Source organism: Rhinatrema bivittatum, chromosome 1 (assembly GCF_901001135.1).
Source record: "Rhinatrema bivittatum chromosome 1, aRhiBiv1.1, whole genome shotgun sequence".
Taxonomy (NCBI): domain Eukaryota; kingdom Metazoa; phylum Chordata; class Amphibia; order Gymnophiona; family Rhinatrematidae; genus Rhinatrema; species Rhinatrema bivittatum.
Genome location: NC_042615.1, coordinates 318,392,772 through 318,418,699, shown reverse-complemented (window position 1 = coordinate 318,418,699; position 25,928 = coordinate 318,392,772). Strand labels below are relative to the sequence as shown.

The window sequence follows — 25,928 nt, the reverse complement described above, 5'->3', positions numbered from 1 at the left end:
GTCTTTCTTTTGCAGTGAATGAGACCACTGCAGCAGAGAAGATCAGAAACAGCACTTTACCAGTGCCAAAGCCATCATTTTAAAGCTTTTTGTGAGCTCTCGGGGATCTTCTCAAAAGCAGAACCTTCTCTACCAACTGCTGGAGAGGAAATGGAGACTTTCTTGCATATGTGCAGATCTTTCAATGGGAGGATATCAGTGTCACTTATTCTATATGGCAGCTATAACAGTTAAAAAGATGCTCATCGTGATTTATCCTCGATCTGGTCTCCTTGCCACTTTGTCCTGCCTTCACTTCCAAGAAGATGTGATGTCACAAAGGCAAGAATTGGTTGCTATAGTTACCTGCATTTGTTTGTTTGTTCAGTGCTTACAGCAGAGCCATAGACATGAATGGGAAACAAATGAATGAAAATAATTTTTTTATTTAAATTCATGGGTACTGTCCATTCATTTTGGGATTCCACAGATGAAATGAAAATGGACTAATTTCTTGTATTTTACCTATTTGTTTCAAATGAATGCACAACCCTACTAAATAGTTATCTGGCTAAGTGGTGGGCCGGACAAGTGTTTAAGAGATAAGAACTACTTATACGGCTAACTTAGGCCTAGATTTATCAAAATGTGATAATTTTCACACAACCCCCATGATAAGGAAATGAGGCGTGGCTATGATAATTTTAGAGTTGCTGCACCACACGCTATCTTAGCGCTTAGTGTTTGCACCCCACAATGGGGCCAATGCAATAAAGTTGCGTAGAAAGCGGGCGCTTAAAGCGTTAACATGACCCTAGTGCATCCTTGCCAACGCGAACCCAATCGGTTTTCGTGTCTGCCATCCGCCATCTTTGACTGACCTATGGCAATTCATAGCTTAGGTACTAGGGATGTGAATCATTTTTCTGACGAATTGAAATATCGTATGATATTTCTAAATTCGTTAATATATTGGGTAAAAAAAGAAACTATCACTTTCCCCCACCCCGAAATTTTGTAAAAATCGTTTAGTTTTGTTATTTTTTGTTACGTTTTGCTATTTTTGTTAGTGCACACTAAATCGTTTTTCGGGTTAGTGCGCGCTAACAAAAAACCGTTTATTTTTGTTATTTTTTGTTACTTTTTGCTATTTTTGTTAGCGCGCGCTAACACACTAACCCGAAAAATGATTTTTCACAAAAAAAAAAAAAGGGGGGGATCCGTGGGAAAACAAGATTTTCCCGCGGCCAGATGATCCCGAAAGCGGGAACGATTGGGCACCCGATTCACATCCCTATTAGGTACTGATTGCTTGCTTAACCACTAGGTAAACAGACTTGTCCTGCTTTCATGAAATCTGAGCTGAATTTGGTACTTTGGAGCAGGGAATCAGAATTAGGATGATGTGAACTTCAAAAATTGCATTTTTCTGAAGAAGATATAAAATTAAGTTTATATTTGAGAGACTTTCTAGCTATATTTATATACCCCCCCCCCCCTTTCCTGTTGTAACAGTTAATTAAGATGAATACTCAATACCAGGGCATGAGCAGCTTGATTCAGTCCCGTAACCCTAACATGGATTCTCGGAAAGAAGGGAAGGAATAACGTCCAGGTTCCATGGCATTTAAATTTTACTGAAAAAGATCAGTCTCGCATACTGCTGGTACTGGAATGTTACAAGGGGGTTACTGATCCTTATTTCTACGCCCTTCTGGGACCCCCTTTCTCATTTGCCTGGTGTTTAAGATTCCCTGGACAGATGATGGGCTCCCTGGTACCCAAGGACCCTGGTGTAGCTGAATCTCCACCTCTCCTGCACACACTTCTCCATGTCCCCTCCTGGACTCAGTTGCACTCCTGGATGTAAGGAATAGTTAGCTCCCTCCTTCTCTCTCTTCCTCCCTTTCTACACTGATGGCTTGCTGTGGACAGGCACTTGTCACTCACGTCTCACTGGTCCTGTTTAGAACTTTATTCATTATGACCCTGGATCAGAGTCTACTTTCCCCATAGAAAGGTAGGCCCAGGGTGATTTACCCACACCACTGCTGATTCCCCAGGAGCTTTGTGTGATATTTACAGTGTTGCCTTTTCATAGATAGGATTGTTACTGTTTGAATGCTGTTTTGGTATGGGAGGTTTACTATATTATAATTGTAATTCAGTTTACTCTGATTTTTGAGGACCAGGCCCACACCCAACATGCATTACAATAGGCCTATGCCATATTTATTCCAAGTGTCATTTTGGCTTTTTTTTTTTTTTTTGCAGGGTTTTCTAATTGGCATTACATCAGTGCATGCAAATATAATATATATACTGTTGTGATATTTTTATCTCTAAAAGACTGTACTTTAAGTGTTCTTTTTCATGTAAAATATTTTATTATAAAAGTGTAATTTTTAATCGTGTAGGGGAGGGCTGGGCATAAAGCCATAAAGTTCACTTAGGATGCCTAATACCCTTGCCCTGGCCCTAACTGGTAAAAAAAACCCCAAAAAAAACCCAAATCAAGTATTAGAGATAAAACAGAATAAGGAGAGGAAGGTTCAGTAATTGCACAGGGCAGCAAAAAAAGCTAGCACTGGTCCTGGCTGTATGCGCGCTCTGCTGCAGCCCCTCCCTTCCTGTCCTCTACAGTGCATGCAGGGCAAGAGCCACATGCGGTTCCTGAGCCACAGGTTGGCTACCCCTGGTTTTAGTCCAAAGCACTGTTCTACCAGTCTGAAGAACAATAAAGGTTAGTGAAGGGACCATAGTCCCCTTTACACTGATCATATTTCAACTCAGCAATTTCCTTCTGCTTTTTTGGGGGCTTCTTTTTCAGTCAGAACTAGGCCTGGATTTAGCATCATGAGTTTTCATTTGCATCTACCTGGGGTTTATTCCCCTGTGTTATAATTACCTCCTTATCTTACTTAGTCCGCTCATCGGAATGACAGCCGGGAGCCATCAACCAGGGCTCCTTCAGGAACCCTGCAGTCATGGACCTTATATCTGGTCTCTAAGTTAAATTGCTGAACGAGGACTCCATCCCTCATGGGCTGGGAACTCTGCCTTGGCGAGAGCCATGTCTGACCCAAGGTGCAGAAGATCTGAGCCTGGAATCAAACCCAGCTCCTGCACAGGGAAGTGCATAGCTCTGTTGCTGAAGCATCGGGCCAGCTGAGGGGTTATGTTTAAGTGGTATGTAGTACAGTGCCGATGCTTTACGAGTAACACTCTGGAATGTCCAGAGGGCGAGCTGTGTTAGTAGGTAATAGCAAAAACAGTAGAGAGGCTGGAGGCACTTTATAGACTTAACAGATTTCTTGAGGCATATCTTTCAAGGATGAAGTGAACTCTTGTTCTCTGAAACTTATGCCTCCAAAAAAATCTTTTAATCTATAAGATGCCAGCAGTCTCTGTGATTTATTTATTTTACCTTTGCAGTAATAATAATAATTGAAGGTACAGGTAGTAGAGAGCAGTGTCTAAAATAAGAGAAGTAAAGAAAGAAAACATGTAAAGTTATTGTTGAGCAGCCTGGCGTATCCAAGTGAGGGTCAGGTAAGAACTAGCAGACAGGTCTTCCTTTAGGAGAACGTACATTATCTTGACCTCTCCACTGATAGCGTTCTAACCTTGGATAAGCAACTTTATATCTCTGCACGTCTGCTTACTCAGATGTAACTAAGCACCACCGGGGGCCAGGAGGGCCATTTGACCTGGTCCTGAAGCACAGAGTCAGCTTCAAGTTTAGACACTTGTTCATTTTTAGTGTAATCATTTTTTATCTTTATTATGGCTAGGGCCCTCAAAAACTGGAAGTGGCCCAGACGTTTTCTGCAACTCTGAGAGAGCCTGGCCTCACTATCAGTAATACTTTCTTATACCATGGGCTAAATTTCCACAAACTTGCGGGCTGATGTACTAAATGGCATTAATGTTGGCAGTTAATGCGGTTAATGATATGTAAAGTACATGCTTAAAAGTATGCACATTAATGCACATCACAATGCAAAAATCTTAGCTCCACCTCCCTAGGGTGTTAACGTGCATTAACTGCTTCCCAAATCTACTCTGGCTGGACCCCCCCCCCCAGCCAGTTGGGTATTCTGGATACTTGCAATGAATATGTATGAGATAAATTTACAAGCAATGGAGGCAGTGCATTCAAATCAATTTCTTGCACATTTCATAGTGGATATTCTGAAACTCTGACTGGCTTGGGGTCCCCCAGAGCAAGTTTGGGAGCCAGTGCATTAGATAAGGCAGGCATGCAACAAACATCAGCGCTTGGGTTACTGTTGAGATAGTTTAGTACGTTATCCTCTCAGTCTGGACAGACACGAAAAGTAAAGAATTGGGCTTGTAAGTTAACTGTGTGTGCAGTGTAGATTTCGAAAGCCTCGAAATATCATTCCACAGACACTCTCGTCATACGACTTGCACACACAGACAAAAAAGCATTTAGGGAACATGCTTATGTTTTATGAGCAAGACTGAAATTTTTTTAATGTTCTACAAGTAAATGACATTGCACCGTGTTTTGAGAAGTGTAACCTTAGACCTAAAGGGCCCAATATTCAATGCTGCCCGGATAAGTAACTTAGCTGGTTATACCTTATCTGGCTAAGTTACAAGGGATGTTCAGTGGCATGGCTATGCCGATAAATAACTGCGTATAAACTTTTAGCCAGATAAGTTATATCCGACTAAGTTAGATCACCTGTATGGCTGGTCTAAGCTATCCAATTAAATTAACTGGATAAGAGCGAATATTGCTACCTGCTGCCCTGATCCGCCCACTGCCCGCCCACAAATTGACCGGCTAAAAGATAGCCAGATAACTGACTTATCCGGTATCTAGCAGCTGGCTGAATATAACCAGGTATTCAGCGGCCCACTAGATAGCCGGATATGTCCTATTTATCCGGCTATCGAGCACGGGAAACACTTTGAATATCGGGCTCATATATGCTAAGATGCATCGCTCCCAATTTCATAGATTTATTTATTTAGTCACGTTTCTTGCTCACCAGTTCAAACATTTGCTCATAAAAAAAAATAATGATAGAATGAATTTACATTGTGATTAAACATTTAGGTGGTTTTGCACATGCTTGAAAGTGGCCATGTGGATGTACAACTCTATGCAGTACTGGAAATTTTAGACCTATAAGATCTGGTGGAAAGAGAACCTTTTACATTTACTATTTTTTTTTCCAATGCCTTATGCATAGAAAAGACAACTTGATAAATAATATGTTGTATCATAATTGGGGAATATTTTCAGCTTGCAATTTTATAGCAGTTTGAGCTGCTTCAGCTTTTGCTATGAGCTTGAATAGTGAGTGGGGCCTGTTAGAACCTAAGTCCTTAGCCACAACGCTGCAGGTGGAAAGAACCCAGTGATGTGCCTGATTAAATTTTAACCCCCCCACCTAAGCATCTGGAATGATTTATGCTGGAATGCAGTGAGTCTAAAATATTCACCGATTCTCCTCATTGCTGTCCTGTTGTAATCCCCCTCCCTTTATGCAGTTTAGCTATTAAGGTTGCCTCTCTCCTCCGATTATATCTGTCCAGTTATATTTATCTTTATGTGTTTGCTCTGGGACATTACATGCCAAATTGCTTCCATCTGCAATTCCTTATGTGCAGCAACAATCTAATTAGCCCTTTTTTCCCAACACACAGGACCGATGGGTACTGTTTCACCATAGTAGAAGAAGATGAGTCTGGCGTTCCCGTGGAGACCTCTGGATGTCTCGGGCTGGAGGGTTCAGATTTTCAGTGTCGGGTAAGGAAACGGCCAGGAACAAGGCACGGTCTGTATGGTGCAATCGGGAGGAAGAAGTGCCATCTACTTGTTTTGGTTTCGGTGGATTTGGAAAAGTGATTGTGGGTCCTGAGGACCTCAGGCCAGCATTTTTGTACATACAGTGTTGTTTTTTCCTTCCCTTTTTTTTTTCTTTTTAATTCAATATTGTATTAGATGGTTTTGACCCGAAAACAGAACAATCGGTCTGTGCTGTGCAAGAAAATGTTCAGCTTGCAAAGTGCTGTATCTGTAATTTGCTTGCATATTTTAGTATTGGACAGTATATATAGTTTTTATTAATATTGTCCAAAACTATGGAGGCAAATCTCATAGCATCATTGTAGTTCAATGCAGTATGCCTATCGCACAGCAAAAATGGTACCAGTGCCATAAGGAACTGAATTTAGGGAGCTCAGTAAAATTTATTTTAAGGACTGGCTACCTTGACTGATAAATTTAGGGGATGGTTCATGAATCACAAATAGTAATGTGCTAGATATTTGTCTTCAGATAGTAAGTGCTTCTTCTCCTAGGACAAGCAGGATGGTAGTACTCACACATGGGTGACATCATCAGATGGAGCCCGGCACAAAACTTTGACTGGCACACTGAGCATGTCCAGCATGTCACTGTCCACATGTGCACGTGGGGTCCCTGTTCAGTCTCTTCTTTTCTGTGCAGATTTCGCCTCACTATTGTGGAGCTCTGCTCTCTTCAGAGTTTTTTTCCCAATCGTCTTTTAGCTTGACTGCCGGGTCCCTCTTCTCCCCCATTGGTGCCTCTATAGGGCAGCGTGGTAAGTTTTCTTGTTCTTTGCAGGTGATTCCCAGCAGTGTCGCTTCTCGGTGACCACTGTCATTGACCACTCGCTGGCTCTCTTTTTATGGTGGTGTCGGATTTTCGCCAATGCCCGCAGACCATGTCCATTATGGATCCACACTAGGTCTGTATCTTCTGCCTGGGGGCATCACATGACATCATGGGATGTCAATTTTGCGATCAAATGACCCCCCAAGGGTCGTCGGGCCTGTTTAGATAAGATGAAGAAGCTTTTCAGGTCCAAAACGTCCGGTCCTTTGACTCTGAAATAGGTTCAACGAACACCCAAGGGCCTTGAGGAGCCGATATATGTAGATCCATCCATGTCCATTCCTCTGCCAGGGCCCTTTCTCTCGAGAGGGGCCGGCGATAGACTGTCGTCAATGTCGTTGTACTCCAGGACATCCAGATCATCTCCATTCTCTGCGACGGGGAAAAGACAGTGATGAGACTGAGAGAAATCTCTGAAACATCGTCACTGTTCAGTCACACATGGTACTGGGCTTGGGTCGGCACCAGTGTCCACTGTGATGCCCCAGAAGTGACCCCATGGAGAGGAGGCATAGACCTCTATTGAACCCGGGAGTCCTAGATGTTCCCACCGATATCTGTGCCGGGCACCGAGCTCCCTTGGGCTCCAAGGGAGTTCTGGTGATGCCTCTTCCCCCTCCTCCTCCATCCGTCCTGTCTTCGGATTTTCAACAGGAGCTGGACCACAGGGTGCAACAGGCGATGCTCTAAGCCCTTCAGGTCATCGAGCCCCCAGTGCCTCTGCTGTGAAAGCCTGCCCCTGCGTTGTTGGCACTGCTGCTGGAGCGCCTCAATGTCCTGCTGGCCATCTTGCCAATGCAGCAGCTACTGGTGCCTGGGGGTCTCTAGATACCCAGTAGCCACCAGGACCTCCTTCCACCAGAGTGATCCCCATTGTGAGTTCCTCCAAGGAGGACGATGTGTTGTGGCCTGGGGCACCATCACGTGCCTTGGTACCATGCCAGGTGTTGCCCGGTCCGAATCCTGGTCCCTCGGGGACTTCTGTACTATCAATGCCCTCTGTGCCTTTAGTGCCAAAACCGAGAGGCTTGGGTGGGGGCCCTCCACAAGGGTCACCAGGGGACTTTAGTGAGGAGGAAGCCCTGTATGATACTTTGGAGTCTTCTTCTGATGACTCAGGGGATCTTCCGTCGAACCCGTCCCCTCCAGATGAAAGGCACCAGTTCCCGCTGGAGGATCTAACCTGTGCGGGCTATGGTGGAGGCCATTCCTTTCCAGGTCCTAACGGAGGAGGATGCCCGTCACAAGATGCTGGAAGTTCTCCAGTTCGTTGATGCCCCAAAGATGGTAGTAGCTTTTCCTGTCCATGATATCTTTAAGGAGTTACTCCTTCAGATTTGGGAACACCTCATCTCTGTTCCACTGGTAAAGCAGAAGACAGATGCAGTCTATTAGTGCAGCAGGCCTTGGGTTTTGAGAGATGTCAGCTCCCACATCAGTGAATGGTGGTGGAGTCTGCTCTCAAAATGGCCAATCGCTCCCGCACTCATGCTTCTGCACCTCCAGGTTGGGAGCATAGGCCATTGGATGCCTTAGGTAGAAAGGTGTACTATGGTGCTGTGCTGATCGCCCAGATTGCTTCCTACCAGCTGTATGTGACCCAATACATTAGAAACCTCTGAAAGCAGGTTCAGGAGCTGTCGGAGTGCCTCCCGCAGCAGCAGGAAGCCTTCTTGGCAGTTGCCCAGCAAGGCTTGGAGTGTGGCAAACATGAGGTGCGTTCCACCTATGATATGTTTGAGATTACAGCTAGGGTGGCAGCGGTGAGCATCAGCACCAGTAGAATGATGTGGCTCCGAGCCTCAGATCTCCATCCAGAAGTCCCAGAAAAGCTCACAGATTTACCCTATACTGGCGAGAATCTGTTAGGGGATAAAGTAAGGGATGCTGTGGCTCAGTTGAAGGATCACCATGAGACCCTCAACATCTCTCTGCCAGTATGTCGGACCCGCCATCCTCTGCCAGGAAATCCTCGCATCAGGGCGTCAGGAAGTCCTTCTATCACCAAAGAAAATTATCAGCTAGTTTCACACACCCATATGCCATGTGTGGGTTCTAGGGACCGCTCTAGACAGCAGTGGACCCCCAGCAGAGTCCCATTACGGGGTTTTGACTGGCTGCGAGGGAGCATAAGCCCCACAACCTTACCCTCGACTTTGGGGGTCTCAGGTCAGAAGACTGCTACGGTCCTTTGTGGACCATTGGCCACAGGTCACTTCAGACCAGTGGGTCCTGTCCATCATTTGAGGGTATTGGTTAAACTTCCTGGGTTTCCCCTGCCCGTCATGGGGCTAGTTCCTGCAATAGGAAATTCTCTGGACGGAGCTCTCCACCCTTGTAATGGTCAGAGCGGTAGAACCTGTACCACTGCATCAGCAAGGGCGAGGGTTCTACTCCCTCTATTTCCTGATTCCAAAGAAACCAGGGGTCTCTGCCCCATCTTTGATCTAAGCTCCTTCAACAATTTCTGCGAAAAGAAAAGTTCAAGATGGTCTGGCTGGGCACTCTGATTCCCCTCCTGCAAAGAGGGGACTGACTTTGCTCCCTCGACTTAAGATGCATATGCCCACATCGAGATCTTCCACGGTCACAGGAAATATCTACAGTTCCTCATTGGCGACAACCACTTCCAGTTCAGGGTATTGCCATTCGGCCTTGCTTCAGTCTCACGGCTTTTCACCAAATGCCTAGCAGTAGTGGGGGCACACTTCCACCGGCTGGGGGTGCAAATGTTTCCTTACTTGGATGATTGGCTGGTCAAGAGCACCAACCAAGAGGGGCACTTCGCTCCCTACACTTGACCATTCAGGTGCTGGAGTTCCTTGGGTTTGTCATCAACTACCCGAAGTCCCATCTCACCCATCACCTCAGTTGGATTTCATCGGTACCCGCCTGGACACGTCACAGACTCTGGCCTTTCTTCCTCGCAATCGGGTACTTGTTTTAGCATCTCTGGCGAGTCTAGTCCACCGAAGCTGACAGGTTTCGGCCCGGCTACTGCTTCGCTTGCTGGGTCACATGGCCACATCTGTCAATGTTACTCCATAGGCTCGCTTGCATATGAGGAACGCTCAGTGGACCCTGCGGTCTCAGTGGCAGCAGGTCACCCAGGACCTCAGTGTACACATTCGCATCATGCCAATTCTCCAGGCCTCTCTATCTTGGTGGGAGAGTCTGCCCAATCTGGACCAGGGGGGGGGTCCCTTTCAGCCATTCCCCGACTCAGGTTGTACTTACTACAGATGCTTTCACCCTGGGTTGGGGTGCGCATATGGATGGCCTCCGCACACAAGGTCTTTGGTCCACCCAGGAAGCTCAATGCCAGATCAACTTCCTGGAGCTCCGAGCAATCAGGTATGCGCTCTGACATTCCAGTATCATTTGTCCAACCAGGCAGTCTTGGTACAGAACGACATACAAGTGGCAATGTGGTAAATCAACAAGCAGGGAGGTACGGGATCATTCCTCCTGTGTCAGGAGGCTGTCCAGATTTGGTCCTGGGCTGAGTCCCAGGTCATGCTGCTCTGGGCCATGAACCTGGCTGGGACAGAGAATGTGGTGGCGGACCGACTGAGTCGAGCGTTCCGACCCCACAAGTGGTCCCTGAATCAAGCAGTGGTGGATCCCATCTTCTGCCTTTGGGGGATCCCGGACGTGGACCTCTTTACCTCCCCCTGAAACAACAAGGTGAGCCATTTCTGCTCCATGTACAGGGGAGACAGAAAGCCAGCCTCGGAAAACTATGCCCATCATTGGGGCGAGGGCCTTCTGCATGCGTATCCTCTGCTTCCTCTGGTGATGAAGACTCTCCTGAAGCTCCGGCAGGACAGGGGGACCATGATTCTCATAGCCCCTTGTTGGCCGAGACAGGTCTGATTCCCGCTCCTCCACGATCTCTCTGTCAGAGAACCGATCAGTCTGGGGACCTCCCCCAACCTGATCTCACAGGATCAAGGCAGGCTGCACCATCCCAATCTCAGGGCATTGCCTATGATGGCCTGAATTTTGAAAGTCTAGTTTTGCAGCCCCTTGATCTCTCTGACAGCGTGTCTTGGGTTCTGGTAGCTCCTAGGAACCTTCCACCAGGTAGTCTTATAACCTGAAGTGGAAGAGGTTTTCCATCTGGTGTGAGAGTCATAGCTTGGATCCATTCTCTTGCCCCACTCTGAGACTGCTTGATTGCTTGCTGCACCTTTTGGACACTGGACTGAAGACCAACTCAGAGTACACCTGAGTGCCATCGAGACCTACCACCAAAGTATTGATGCTTTGCCTGTCTCTGTGCAGCCCATAGTAGGCCGGTTCATGCAGGGCCTGCTTCAGCTGAAGCCTCCCCTGTGGCCCCCTTTTGTGTCCTGGGACCTCAACCTGGTGTTGGCTCGGCTCATGCGAGACCCTTTCGAGCCATTGCACTCCTGTGATCTGAAGTATTGACCTGGAAGATTATCTTCTTGGTTGCAGTCACTTTGGCGCGCAGGGTAAGTGAGCTTCAGGCATTGGTGACATATCCACCTTATATATAGTTCTTTCATGATAGGGTGGTTCTCTGCACTCACCTCAAATTCCTGCCTAAGATGGTGACAGATTTTCATCTTAACTGGAAATTGTTTTGCCCACCTTTTTTCCTAGGCCTCTTTCGCACCAGGGCGAACGGGCTCTGCACAGGATTACAAGAGGGTCTTAGCTTTCCACTTTGAGTGGAGAGCAGGCCACAGGCAGTCCACAGAGCCCTTCATCTCTTTCGACAAGAATAGATTGGGGGTTGCGATTACCAAGCTGGCTGGCAGATTGTATTTCCTTCTGCTATGCGCAGGCGGGCCTTCAGCTTGGAGGACACATTAAGGCTCATTCCATCAGAGCCATGGCGGCTTTGGTGGCCCACTTGCAAATGGTCCCCGTGGCTAAGATCTGCAAGGCTGCGACGTGGAGTTCTCTTCACATATTAACTACCCATTACTGTTTGGACAGGAATGGCCGACACGACAGCAGTTTTGGCCAGTCTGTCCTTTGGAATCTCTTTCAACTGTAAAACCCAATTCTTCCTACCTAGGGCTCTTTTTTGGGTTCATGCTGTCTCCATCTGTTCTCCACAGCACCAGAGTTGTTGTGCCTGTTGGCACCAGGTTGGGTGCCTGCGGTTTTAGTAAAGATCGGGAGCAGCCTATAGCAACATATTAACCCATGTGTGAGGATTCCCATCCTGCTTGTCCTAGGAGAAAGCAGAGTTGTTTACCTGTAACAGGTGTTCTCATAGGACAGAAGGATGTTAGTCCTCATGAAACCCTCCTGCCACCCTGCAGAGTTGTGTTTCTCCTAAGTTATTTTATTTTTTTGTAATTCTATGTTACGGGACTGAAGAGCAACCCCGCATGGCCATGTGGATAGTGGCATGCTGGGCATGCTCAGTGTGCCAATCAAAGTTTCTAGAAACTTTGACAAAAGGCCGGGCTCCATCTGATGTCACATGTATGAGGATTAACATCCTGCTCTCCTAGGAGAACACTTGTTACAGGTAAGCAACTCTGCTTTTTTCTTGGTGTAGTCTGTCTCCTGCTTGTCTCATACCAGTCATTTTGGTTTTTACCCTAAAGCATTAGACATGATTTCCCATGAATTTTTGTCCTATGGGCATAGATTGGGAGAACATCCTGGATAAATCAGTTGCTATATAGTTTTAAATGTTCATTAATTTGCAGCTGGCAATTTCACTGCTGATTTGATGTAAACTGTCAATTTTCTTTTATTCTTCAACCCTCCCTTACCAGTTTGTCATGCACCCCCCCCTTAAGGGTTCACATAAATTCCAAACTGAACGTGGTTGAAAGATCTAAGTGGTTGAATTGATGAGCATGTAAGACAGGTCAGCAACACTACAACAAAATACCGAAAGAGCAATCTTCATGCTACCTACATAGTGCTTTATACCCACAGACTTTGCACTCGTTCTTACGAGGAAAGTATACATGCAAGCATGCATGGTTGCTCTGAAAATTAGCCAAGGAAAAAGCACCCAGAGAGATTAGCAAATGCTTTTTCTGTGGTTTGAAACATGCAAACTGTGTGCATAGGCACTAGCACTTTGGGTGCTATGGGTGCTTGAGCACCCTCATTATTGTCTCTTGCACTGCTGTGAATCCAGAGCTGAGTGCTCTGTGCTGCAAGGGGTAGCAGAGAAAAAAGTGCTTCTGTCCCTCTGCTGCTTCTCTTGACCGCCAACCCCCCCCCCCCTGCGTCTTTTGCACGGCTGAGGAACATCTCACCAATGGGCTGCGAGGGAGGGCGAGCAAGAATTGCTTATGTCTCCATGTGCATTGGTTTTCTCCCCGACCCAGCGCTTCCACTTCAACGAGGCTAAAAGTGTGCATGTTGTGGAACTGTGTGCATAATTTTACCCGTGGACAGGGTGACCAATTTTTTGACAGTTGATTTCTGTGGGTAAATCTCTTTTTAACCTCAGAAAGCCCTTTGAAAATAGGCCTCCAAATTAGAATTTGCTTTGTTTTGCAAGAAAGGTGGTGTGTGCTCTAGTACCGAAGCACAAACCGCTAAGGCCTGATTTTGCATCAGTATTTCTTACTCTGCAGCACAGGTGCTTGGCATTTGGGGTGCTTAGGTTTAGTCTCCTACCTTTTGGTTTGAAGTAGAGTGCTGCTGGCTTTCATTAAACAGAGGGTTTCAAAAGGTATTTTCAGCATCGCCGCCCCCATCACCCTATCCTTCTGTAAAGATAGTTGCAGCCCTCTTGCCCCAAAAGTGCAGAAGTGGCCATGCTCAGTATATAAACGTGAAAATGATTTAATAATTGGGTAGGACCGTTCTTGTTGCAGGATACCCCAGTACCTCACCAAAGAAGATCAATCGAATGCTGCACTGACCAGAACTTTTGTAATGAAAATCTCCACCCTACATTACCCCCACAGAAAAAGCTAGGTAAGAGGGAAGGGAATATGAGCATGCAAACTAGACAAAATGATGATGTTTGGGGGCTGGGAATGTGACTGACTGAAAAAAAAAAAGGACAATTCCTTGTGTGTGAAACATGTGATCTTACTCAGGCTCTTGTGAAATAAATTGCTGAAATCTTTCGAGGTGTTCCTCTGACAGACCATGGCATCTGCCAGGGAGAGTTTGTAGCAGCTCTTAAAAATGGAACGAAACCTGTAGATGTGTAAAAGCTGCAGTCCCCCGCTAATGACATGTCATATACTGACTGCTGCAGAAGGCTGGAACGTGCACCCCGTGGTGGATCATCACTCAGAGCTGGAGTGTTCTGCCTGCTACTCTTCAAAACATCAGAGTTGTTTTCTTTAATTATGCAACTTCAGCTGTGTGAGTGTGGAAGGTGCTTAGATAGAATGAAAAAAGAAGGGAGCAGCAAGCCAATTAGATGTTTTCACTTTCATTCAATTCCCCAAGTTCTAGCCACACAATGTTTTTGGCTTTGGGGGACGGTAGATTAAGAAATGTTCCATAAGCAATGTGTTTATACAGTCTCATTTTATCTTTGTGTGCTCTCTGTATACATCTGCACACGTTTTTCTCTAATTTTTTAACATTTGCTTCTCTCCCTTTTGTTCTACTCCTGTTAAGAACATAGGAAATTGCCATGCTGGGTCAGACCAAGGGTCCATCAAGCCCAGCATCCTGTTTCCAATAGAGGCCAAACCAGGCCACAAGACCCTGGCGAATACCCAAACACCAAGAAGATCCCATGCTACTGATGCCAGTAATAGCAGAGGCCATTCCCTAAGTTAACTTGATTAATAGCAGTAAATGGACTTCTCCAAGACGTTCTCCAAATCTTATTTTAAACCCAGCTACACTAACCACATCCTCTGGCAACAAATTCCAGAACTTAATTGTGCATTGAGTGAAAAAGAATTTTCTCCAATTAGTCTTAAATGTGCTACTTGCTAACTTCATGGCGGGCCCGCTAGTCCTGCTATTATCCAAAAGTGTAAATAGCCGATTCACATCTATTCGTTAAAGACGTCTCATGATTTTAAAGACTTCTGTCTTAACCCCCCTCAGCCGTCTCTTCTCGAAGCTGAACAGCCCTAACCTCTTCAGCCTTTCTTCATAGGAGAACTATTCCATCCCCTTTATCATTTTGGTTGCCCTTCTCCATCGCATCTATATTTTTTTTGAGATGTGGTGACTAGAATTGTACACAGTATTCAAGGTGCAGTCTCACCAAGGAGCGATACAGAGGCATTATGACATTTTTCGTTTTATTAACCATTCACTTCCTAATAATTCCAAACATTCTGTTTGCTTTATTGACTGCAGCACACTGAGCCGACAATTTCAAAGTATTATCCACTATGATGCCTAGATCATTTTCCTGGGTGCTAACTCTTAATATGGAACCTAACATCGTGTAAGTACAGCAAGGGTTATTTTTCCCTATATGCAACATCTTGCACTTGTCCACATTAAATTTCATCTGCATTTGGATGCCCAATCTTCCAGTCTCACAAGGTCCTCCTATAATGTTTCACAATCCGCTTGTGATTTAACTACTCTGAATAATTTTGTATCATCTACAAATTTGATAACCTCACTTGTCGTATTCCTTTCCAGATCATTTATAAATATATTGAAAAGCACCCGTCCAAGTACAGATTCCTGAGGCACTCCACTGTTTATCCTTTTCCACTGAGAAAATTGACCATTTAATCCTACTCTCTGTTTCCTGTCTTTTAACCAGTTTGTAATCCAGGAAAGGACATCATCTCCTATCCCATGACTTTTTAGTTTTCTTAGAAGCCTCTCATGAGGGACTTTGTCAAATGACTTCTGAAAATCCAAATACACTACATCTACTGGTTCACCATTATCCACGTTTATTAATCCCTTCAAAAAAAATGAAGCAGATTTGTTAGACAAGACTTCCCTTTGGTAAATCCATGTTGACTGTGTTCATTAAACCATGTCTTTATATATGCTCTACGATTTTGATCTTGAGAATAGTTTCCACTATTTTTCCCGGCACTGAAGTCAGTTTCCTGGATTGCCCCTGGGGCCCTTTTTAAATATTGGGGTTACATTGGCCACCCTCCAGTCTTCAGGTACAATTGATGATTTTAATGATAGGTTACAAATTTTAACTAATAGATCAGAAATGTCATTTTTTTAGCTCCTTCAGTACCCTAGGTGATTTGCTACTCTTTAGTTTGTCAATCTGGCCTACTACATCATCCAGGTTCACAATGATTTGGTTCTGTTCATCTGACTCATCACCTCTGAAAACCATCTCCGGAACGGGTATCTCCCCAACATCCTCATTAGTAAACACAAAAGCAAAGAATTAATTTAGTCTTTCTGCAATGGCCTTATCTTCTCTAAGAGCCCCTTTAACCCCCTTTAACCCCTCGGTCATCTAACGGTCCAACCTTGCTTCGGATATATTTTTTAAAGTTTTTATTATGAGTTTTTGCCTCTACGCCAACTTCATTTCATATTCTCTCTTCGCCTGTCTTGTCAATGTTTTACACTTAACTTTACAATGCTTTTGCTTTTTCCTATTTTCTTCAAATGGATCCTTCTTCCAATTTTTGAAGGATTTTTTTTGGCTAACGTAGCCTCTTTCACGCCATGCTGGTAATTATTTTGCCTTCCTTCCACTTTTCTTGCATGGAATACACCTGAACTACGCGTCTAATACTGTATTTTTTAAACAATGTCATTTCTTTTTCTGCTTTTTTTTTCTAAAGGCATGGGCCATCAGCATGAATGAATGGAGTTTTCATAAATATAAATGATGCTAAAGTGTGACTCAGAACCTTTAGGAGGAGGATATCTGTCCAGAGATGCGGCCGGGACTGGGCATTGCCCTCTCAGCAGGACTGGAATGGAGATGAATCAGAGAGAGACAGAGCCTAAGTTGGAAGCCCAGGGGCAATTAATATCCAACCTCCATAGCCATTTATACACAGATCAAATATTTTGGCAATCAGAGGAGGCCTTAGCTCCTTCTGAAGGTCTCGCCTTTTGCATTACTGCTGTGATGCTGGCACACAAGTATTGTTAAAGTGGTACATAATTGTCCATCACAACCTATTTACCCAAAACCACTGTATTCCAGTGTACCGAACTGTCTAACAACAATATAAAAAATACTGGTACATCAGGTATATCTAAATACCTCGAAGGTTATCTTAGCCAAATATATGTAGGCCCCTTACTTTGAGGGTCTGTATTATGTGACAGACTCTACTATTGTGCAGGGTCACCTTACTTTAATTTTAATATTCACTAATCAATCCTATCTTTTTTTAGTAGAAATTTTTCTTTATAATAAAATCAGTCATTGACTGTCAAGCAATCTTCCTGAATACACACAAGAGACACTAATACTCATCTACTCCATTCCTGGTAGTTCACACAAACACAGCTGTGTTTCGGACATCATCGTCCTGCTTCAGGGGGTATCCTTCAGTATCTCCTTATGAGAGCGTTGTCACGGAGCCTTCTTTAATTTGTTGGCTTACTTCTTCTTTTTAATTCCACAACAGCCCCGTTGGGCTGTTGTGGAACGGGGCTGATGTACAAGTATTTTTGATACATAATTGTCCATGCCATTTTGCCAATTAGATTCTGAATTACTATTAGAGATGTCCAGTTGGTTTTCCCTAATTAGGCAATGTCAATGAAATTGCCTAATTCGGAATGGTTTGGGAGAACTGAAAAACGGTTTAGTTTTTTCTGAAATTTCGGAAAAAATTCATTTTTTAGTTAGCGTGCACTAACTCCTGTTAGTGTGAACTAACTCCTGATGGTGCGCACTAACTCTGCATGCTATCCTGAAAATTGGGGCTCCTGAAAACAAAAACCCTGAACCGTGGGAAAAACGAAATTCCCATGGGGGGCCCTGAAACGAAGCCCGAAGCACATCTCTACATACTATCAGGCCGATACAGTAAAAATTGCGGGAGAGTGGGCGAGCGCCCGCTCTCCCGGCGCACGCACAGGCCACTCTCCTGTGTGCGCGATTCAGTAAATTAATTTATTTAAATTAGGGCCCACGATAAAAAGAGGTGCTAGGGACACTAGCACATCCCTAGCACCTCTTATTTTGACAGGAGCAGCGGCTGTTGCATGCCAGCGTCATTCTCAAACCCGTTGACAGCCACGGGTTCGGAAACTGGACGCCGGCAAAATTGAGCGTCCGGTTTTCTAGCCGCGAGCCGACTTCAAAATTTTTTTTTTTTTAACTTTTGGGACCTCCGACTTAATATCACCATGATATTAAGTCGGAGGGTGCATAGAAAAGCAGTTTTTACTACTTTTCTGTGCACTTTCCCGGTGCCGAGAAAAATTAACACCTACATTTAGGTAGGCGCTAATTTCTGAAAGTAAAATGTGCGGCTTGTCTGCACATTTTACTTTCTGAATCGCACGGGCATAACTAATAGGGCCATCAACATGCGTTTTCGGCGCGCTATTACCCCTTACTGAATAAGGGGTAAAGCTAGCGCGTCAAAAACGCGCATCCAAATGTGGGTTAGTGCGCTCCGCCGGAGCGCACTGTACTGTATCGGCCCGTATGTCAGTTTGTCATCTATTGAAACGTTAGTGGCCATCCTCGCTAAGCATCGAGGGTTTTTAAAGGTGCCTACTTTATTTTCATGGATTTCGCCGCACAGTAGTTTGAGTCTGTGTGGGAAATCAAGCATAGGTCATCTGCCAACAATTGAGCGATCACAGTCAGACCAGCCAATTGCTCTTTAACTTAACATTTCTTCAGGGCCTGATTCTCTGTTGCTGTACCCTCCAGGTCAGAGTTAAAGCAAACAGTACTGAAGATAATGGGTACTTGTTGAGGGGGAATACTGGATTTCTCACAAAAATGCATGTGTTGTTTGGAATGCGAAAGCGTGAAAAAGTTTGCTGCAAAGCTCTGGCTTGTGACCAAGGTCATATCCCAGGAGAAGAAGAGGTCAGAATAGGTCTTCCAGCTGTAGGTCAGAGGTTACTGAGTAACAAATTAAGCCTTGCTTTGAGGCAAGCAGTTCCCATAAAGAAATGATTCTTGTGTTTTGTGAAGGCTAGATTTTGACTATTAGAAGAAAATGTAAAAAAATGGAATTTAAAACCATAGGTATTCAGATTTGCTTATTTGTAAAAATACTTATTAAAACTAATACACCATCGATTTGTAACTATTTTGAAAATAATCATGAAGAGCGTTGTTAGGGCAAGCATGGCCTGTGAAAGCCTCCACTGCTTTCACGTAACCTTCAAACCCCCCTCCTCCACTGTCACCATCACAGTCTCTTATTGAAGTGTATTGAACTATATCTGTATTTGGAGAGCGAAGGGAAAGTAGTAAAGTAGTGCAGAGTTCACAATGAAAAGGTTTATTGGCAGAGATTTTCAAGTATTTTTCCCCTACTTGCCTTCCTTGCATACTGTTCTGTTCTCAGAAAAACAGCACAATCCGTCAAGATTACTAGCACTGCTGTTTGCAGGGCTGGGACAGAACCGCCCTGGAGAAGACACAAAGGCGTGATGGGGCTGGTCTTAATTTGGAAATTAGGAAGGAAATCTGATAAGACCACGGCACCTAAAATTTTATACAACAGAGAAGAGTTTCAAATACCGGAAATCCTGACGAATATGAAGGCAATAAGCAGAGGACAGCAGAAATGTCTTTACTGATCGAAAACTCTTGTAAGCAGCAGTGGTGGTGCCAGCAAGTCTGGTTTCCTGCCTGTAGAGCCCCTGATAAATGGGCAAGAACATGATTGAGGGAAGGATGGCTTGGAGGAGGGGAGGAGATAAGTATATGTACAGTCTCCCAGCCTCTGATTGCACGGGCACAAATTGTAATAGCACTGGCTGAAACCTACTAAAGATTTGTGGTCAAAAGAGCTTTTCTCTTGAAATACCCCTCTTCCCCCACCTTCTCATACCATCCTCTGATCCCTCCCTCAGATGTAGGTACAAGCCACCTGAGCCACAGTGTAGGGCTTCAGACCCCACCCTTCCTACATTTCAAGCTTTACGTATCTTTTGCTTTTGAAGGACTGCTAATGGCAGACGCAGCATCTTCTGGTGGGTGAACAGAGCTTATGAGTATTGATTTGCTGGGGAAAGTGACATTTAAAGCTTGCTGAAGTAATAAAGGTTTGAAGTTTATCCTGTGGGCCTGTAAAACATGTTAAGTGGACTATTTAAAAGTTTAAGTTATTCTGTATATGTTAAGGGCTTGCAAAAGTCTATTTTTTTGCTGTATGAAGGCCTAAGAGCTGTCTCCTGGAGAAGAAGTAATCAGTTGTGTTTAATTTTCCCACCCACCTCAGTCACACAGTTTCCTATTCACTTACCCAAATTAGAAGGTTAGGAGGAAACATTTTCACAGTGAGTCACAGCAAGCGAGTGATTAACTCCATTTTAGCAATTGATTAACCGTAGTAAATAAATAAAGTACCTTAAATTTCTTAGGGCATTTGAAATTGGATTAAGAATCCCACTCCTTTTACAACTCAGCAGCATTAAGATGCAGACAGCAGTCCAGCACAGGATGGGGGATATTCCATTTTTTGCATCAATTTCACATTTATTTATTTTATTTAGATTTCTTTATATTCCGCTTTTCACACTTTTTTTCAGCACTTCAAAGCAGATTACATTCAGATAACATTTCCCTATCCCCAAAGGATTTACAGTCTAAATTTTTGGGGATAAAATGACTTGCCCATGGTCAGAAGGAGCAATAGTGGGACTTGAACCCTGATCTCCTGGTTCATTTCCTGCTGCTCTAACCACTAGACTACTCCTCCACTCATCTGTAAGTTATGTGAAAGGCTGTATATGTGCAACCAGTGTAAAGAGCTCCTGGTTTTCAGAGAATGAGTTTTATCTCTGAAGGCCAGAGTGGCAGACCTAAAGGGGCAGAGGCAGACAGAGAGGTATATAGAGACCTTCAGGGATATAACAGTGTGGTCCCACCTCCATTTTGGCAGCTTCTGTATTGCTTTGGAAAAGCAAGGTCACCTGAAAGGAGAGCATCATCTTGGTATGGCGGGATGTGGTAGCTAGGACCTGCCCTTCAGATGATGCATTATTCTCTCGCACCAAGGATGTGTCTCCAGGGGGTGTGTCCAGGAGGGACAGGTTAGGACAGTGGTTCTCAACCGGTGTGTCACGACACACCAGTGTGTTGCCAAGAACACGCAGATGTGTCGCCACACTTCCCGTTCCCCTGATGACCCAGCTGTTCCCCCTCCTTGGCAAAATAGGTCCTCCGCCCAGGCTTAAAATGCTGATAGCCAGGGTGGAACGCGGCAGGACAGCTGGAGTCAGCGGCACCGGTATGCTCTCTTCTTCCCGCCCCCCCCCCCCCCCCCACCCCCGAGGCCTGGAAGAGGAAGTGGTGAGCAGCAGGTGCATGCACAGGAAGAAGAGACCATGCTAGTGCAGGCAACATCAGCCCGAAGAAAAGAAGAAAGGTGCAGCCTGAGGAATGAGCTGCGCGGCTTGGAGAAAAACAAAGAACGTTGTCAACCCCCGCGGCCGATAAGACTCCTTTCTCCGCAAAGGCTGAAAATGAAGTAGGTTACTGCTGCCTTTAGGGTTAGAAGTGGAGGAGGAAGCTGCTGCTGCCACTAGTTTGGGGGAGGGGGGAGAGAGTGAGTTTGAGATCCTATGTGTGTGTGTGAGAGTGAGAGAGCATGTATGTGAATGATTGAGAGCCTGTACATGTGAAAGAGAGAGTATGTGTGTGATTGAGAGCTGGTTTAGGTGAGGGAGCATATGAGTATGTGATTGAGAGCATGTGTCTGTATGTGATCGAGAGCTGGTTTAGGTGAGGGAGCATATGAGTATGTGATTGAGAGCATGTGTGTAAATGAGAGAAAGAGAGAGAGCATGTTTGTAAGGATGTGAATGAGAGTTTGTGTGTGAGAGAAAAAGACAACATGTATGTGTGTGATTGAAAGCCTGTGTGTAAGCCTAAAAAGAAAGCATGTGTGTAAATGTGTGAGAGAGAAACAGCACGTGTATATGTGAGCGATTGAGAACCAGTGTGTGAGAGAGAGAGGAGAAAGTTGCAAGCAAACCATCCCTCCTGCTAATTCAAAACAATCTCAGGGCACCTGGATATCAAACGTTCCCAGGTATGCAGAGCAAAAAATAGTTTGTATCCTTTTTATTTTTCATTACTGGGTCTTTGTGTCTGCTATTTTGAAATATTTTATTGGTATCTAGAAATTTTTTATGAGTTTTTAATTATTGGATATTTCATTCATCCGCTGTTTTGAAATAATCTGTTCTTTTTGTTAGTATGGTTTTACTGCTACTGATTTTATATTTCTTGATTTGTTTTATAAGGATGGGTGATGTTTCTTTTTTTTCTTTGTTGCACTGCATACAGAGACTCCTGCTTGTTGTGGTTTCCTATTCAGTTTTTGTCTGCATGCTTCTAGTTATGCGTTTTGGTCTCTTTATTCTTTGTTAGGTGAGGGACAGCACATGTGATTCAGGTGATGTTTTCTGCTAGCGTGTAATTTCTGTGTAGGGCTCTATAGCAGCCTGACTTGGTCCGTTTTCCTAATAGGAGATGTATTGGTGTCTTTAGGCCTGGTGTAATATTTTCAGTGTTGCCTTTTCTTAGGTAAGGTGGTTACTGTTAAGTGCTGTTTTGGTGTGGGATGTTTACTGTTTATGCAATTTCTGTTCAGACAGAATATGTATTTTCCTTGTGTCATTCTTAACAATAAAAATAATACTGGACTTTTATTTTTTATTTCCGTCGTAAATTGTAATGAGCAGTGTGTCACACATGTGAGCGTGGTCTGTCAGGTGTGTCACGATGGGAAAAAGGTTGAGAACCACTGGGTTAGGACATAGCTGAGTGACTGGGTGGGCATGAGGATAACTTGCCTGCTTAATGCAAATGTAGTGAACTTCATGCATCACCTAGATAGGATTTTATAGAGTGCTGGGGAGCAGTCAGCTATTGTGGTACATGTGGGTACCAGCAAAAAAGGAAAGTACAGGAAGGAGGTTCTGGAAGCCAAATATGAACAGTTAGGTAGGAAATTGAAATACAAAATTGCTGGGTTACATTCTCAGAAATGATCCCACTTCCAGCGTAGGATCTCAAATGTAAGCTGAGCTCCAGACTCTGTCAGGCCGAAGCAATATAGTGTGCTCAGCCAAGTGCACAGCTTTACATGCGATTGGATGCGCGTTTTGTACGTGTGTCCATAACCCCCGATGCAGTACAGAGATTAGTGCGTCCAAACCACTGTGAATCTAATAATGCTCATCACATGTAAAGCATACATATAGATGAGGCTATTAGCTAATCTCTGCAATTCAAAAAATGTCCTACGCAGCCAGTGCACCCATTGCAACGCAGCAAATTTTACACCAGCCTGGAGCTGGCTGCCGCGCTCAAAGGCTCATTGGAAAAAAAATCCTGCTTTCTTGATTCCTCCTCTTAGTATCATCTGGATACTAAGTAGGAGAAACCATAGAAAGCAGATCCAGATAAAAATAAGTCTTGGAAAAAAAAAATTGGGGCGCCCAATATACACGGTGCAAGCCATGTATCTTGTGCGTCTATATTGTACCGGTAGCAGGAGAAAACAGACGCTCGTATTGAGCGTCCGTTTTCCTAACCTGCATTGACAGCCACCTCTCCTGGGCGCCCGATGCCAAGGAGGCACTAGGGATTCAGTTTCCTCTAGCGCCTCCTTTTTACCACGGCAGCTCATTTTAATATTAAATCGCGCATCCGGGGGAGGTGGATCAGCGCGCCTTGGGAGAATGGGCGCTCAAACATGAGCATCCATTTTACGTGCGCCGCTATTGTATCAGCCTGAATGTTTGCATGAGATGATGGTGCAAAGAAGAGAGCTTTGGATTTGTTAGGAGCTGGGCAATATTTTGGCAAAGGGGGGAACTTATTCTGATGGGATGGGTTCCATGTTAATTATGGTGGAACCCGGCTGCTTGAGCTAACATTTGAAAGCTAAATCATGTAGGAAAGATGACAGTGTCTCAGGAATGCATGCTTTGGAGTGAGAGATCTTCTAAGGGGACCAGCATAATAGGAAGTTAGAATATTGTATCTGATAGTGAGGGTGTATTAAAGGCTGAAGTAGTGCGAGTGGAATTAAATAAAAAGCAGACAAATATAAAGGATTCCAAATTACCTGTATCAACTGCTAACAAGCAGGTTGTGAATAAAAATAAAAAATGTACTCTAAATTATCTGTATGTGAATGCCTGATGGCTAAGACCTAAAAAGATAACTTTAAAACAACTGCTTACGGCAGCACATATGCATGTATATGGCCATGCATATTTTATAACATACACATATCACAAACGTGAGTATTATAAAATAGGCATATATTTACTGCACAATATATATGCGTATGTAAGTCAACATACGAAAGCATTCACTGCACTGAAATTCCATATTTCAGTGCATTGAATGCATGTATTTTACCCCCCTATTTTAAAAGTATACAAGCATATATTTTATTTGTGAAGACTTACTCTTGTAACCCGGATTTACACACCTAAGTTGACCAATTATAAAACATGCACACATCGAGGAAAATTAACTAGTTTATCAATTAGTCCACCAATTCTTCAGGTCATCAAGCCTTCCTAATTCTTCAGCCTAAACTCACTTTTGTCTATCCAGATCTTCCACCCAGTCAGTACTACACAGTAAATGCCAGATAGAGATTATGTGTAAAAACACGCAAGGAAGTTGGAAAATGTACATGCAGAAGTGTCTTTTAAAATAGCAACCTGGGAGGTGAATTTTAAGACATATGCACGTATGTTATAAAATTGGCTGTACACGTGTGAATATGCGCCCAATTTTATACAGATGTGCGCATGTGCATGCAAATGCCGCATCTACTGCACAAGTGGGGGGAATTTTATAAGGGATGTGCACAGAAGTTACTTCTCATTTTACCAGTTCATTCCTAGTTTGCCCGGTGTAGGGATAAAACTTCCTAACCAACCTAGTTTTAAAGGCTCCCTTCTCCCCTGTTAGACTTGGGCTTCCATGATATTATTTTTAAACAATGTCTATACCTCATGCTAACTTTTAAACTTTGCATGCACTCTTTTTAGTTTTTTTCTAATATCCTCATTTTAACTGTCTTCCTTTTTAAAGACATATTTCTGCAGTAGTTTTACTTAATATTCTCTCTCCACTGATTATGTTAAATTTGATTGCACTATGATCACTACTGATACGCTGCCTCATCACCATTACCCCTTATACCAAGTACTATATCTAAATTACTCCCCCCATTTGTTGGTTCCAGGACCAGCTATTCAAGGAAGTAGTCACTTGTGGCGCCCAGAAATGTTACCGGTCTAGTATACCCTGATGAGCATTTACCCAATCAATACTGGGAAAATTGAAATATCCCATTATTATTGTGGTGTTAATTTTATTTACCTTTTTAATTTCTGGCAGCATTTAATTTTCTGATTCTTCATCCTTACCAGGTGGATGGTAATATGCACCTACTGCATTATTCCCTGTCACACCTGGACTTCTCCTGCCATATCAGTATCATTTGCATCCTGGTGTCACAGTAATCCCATTGATCATCCTCTGTCCAAGAGCCCTCTGAGATGCCTATTATGTCTAAATCTTCATTTCATGCCACACATTCAAACTCTCCAATCTAAAAAGTGAATTTTCAAAAGATTACATGAGAAACATTTCCTGACATTGTTCCTAAGTTTACCCCCTTGGAGTTTCATATCATAACCCCTAATTTTACAATTTTCTTTGCATTAAAAAAGTTTAGATATTTGTGCATCAAATTCCTTTCAGGTACTTGAGAGTCTGTATCTTATCTTCCCATTTCTCTTCTCCTCCAAGGTATTCATATTCAGGTCTTTCAGTCTCTTCTCATAAGTCTTCCAGTGCAAACACCATACCATATTAGTTTATTTATTTTATTATCAATTATAAACCGTTTTGTTCATTCTATATTGTTAAGACGGTATATAAATAATGTAAAATAAATAAATAAATTTATAACATTTATATTCCGCCTATCTAGAATACTAGGCGGGTTACAACAAAACGTTCATAATAGCATAAATCATGAATGTCAAACACAAAGTGTTTATGATACTCGTGATTTATGCTATTGAAAAGCAGGTTGTTTGTACCTGTACCTTGAATACTTTGTGCAATTCTGGTTGCAGCATCTCAAAAAAGAAACAGTTGCATTGGAGAAGGTACAGAGAAGGGTGACCAAAATGATAA

The 25,928-nt window shown here is 43.8% G+C and overlaps 1 protein-coding gene across 14 annotated transcripts in view; it reads left to right on the top strand.

The window, feature by feature from the left end:
• BMPR1B (bone morphogenetic protein receptor type 1B) overlaps positions 1-25,928 on the top strand; it is an 825,728-nt gene that overhangs the window by 657,162 nt on the left and 142,638 nt on the right. For all 14 annotated transcript variants that reach the window (XM_029597567.1, XM_029597542.1, XM_029597519.1 and 11 more), the window contains 2 exons: positions 5,665-5,767; positions 13,486-13,588. In XM_029597567.1, the coding sequence (XP_029453427.1) occupies positions 5,665-5,767; positions 13,486-13,588 (206 nt within the window). The remainder of the gene's footprint in view (positions 1-5,664; positions 5,768-13,485; positions 13,589-25,928) is intronic.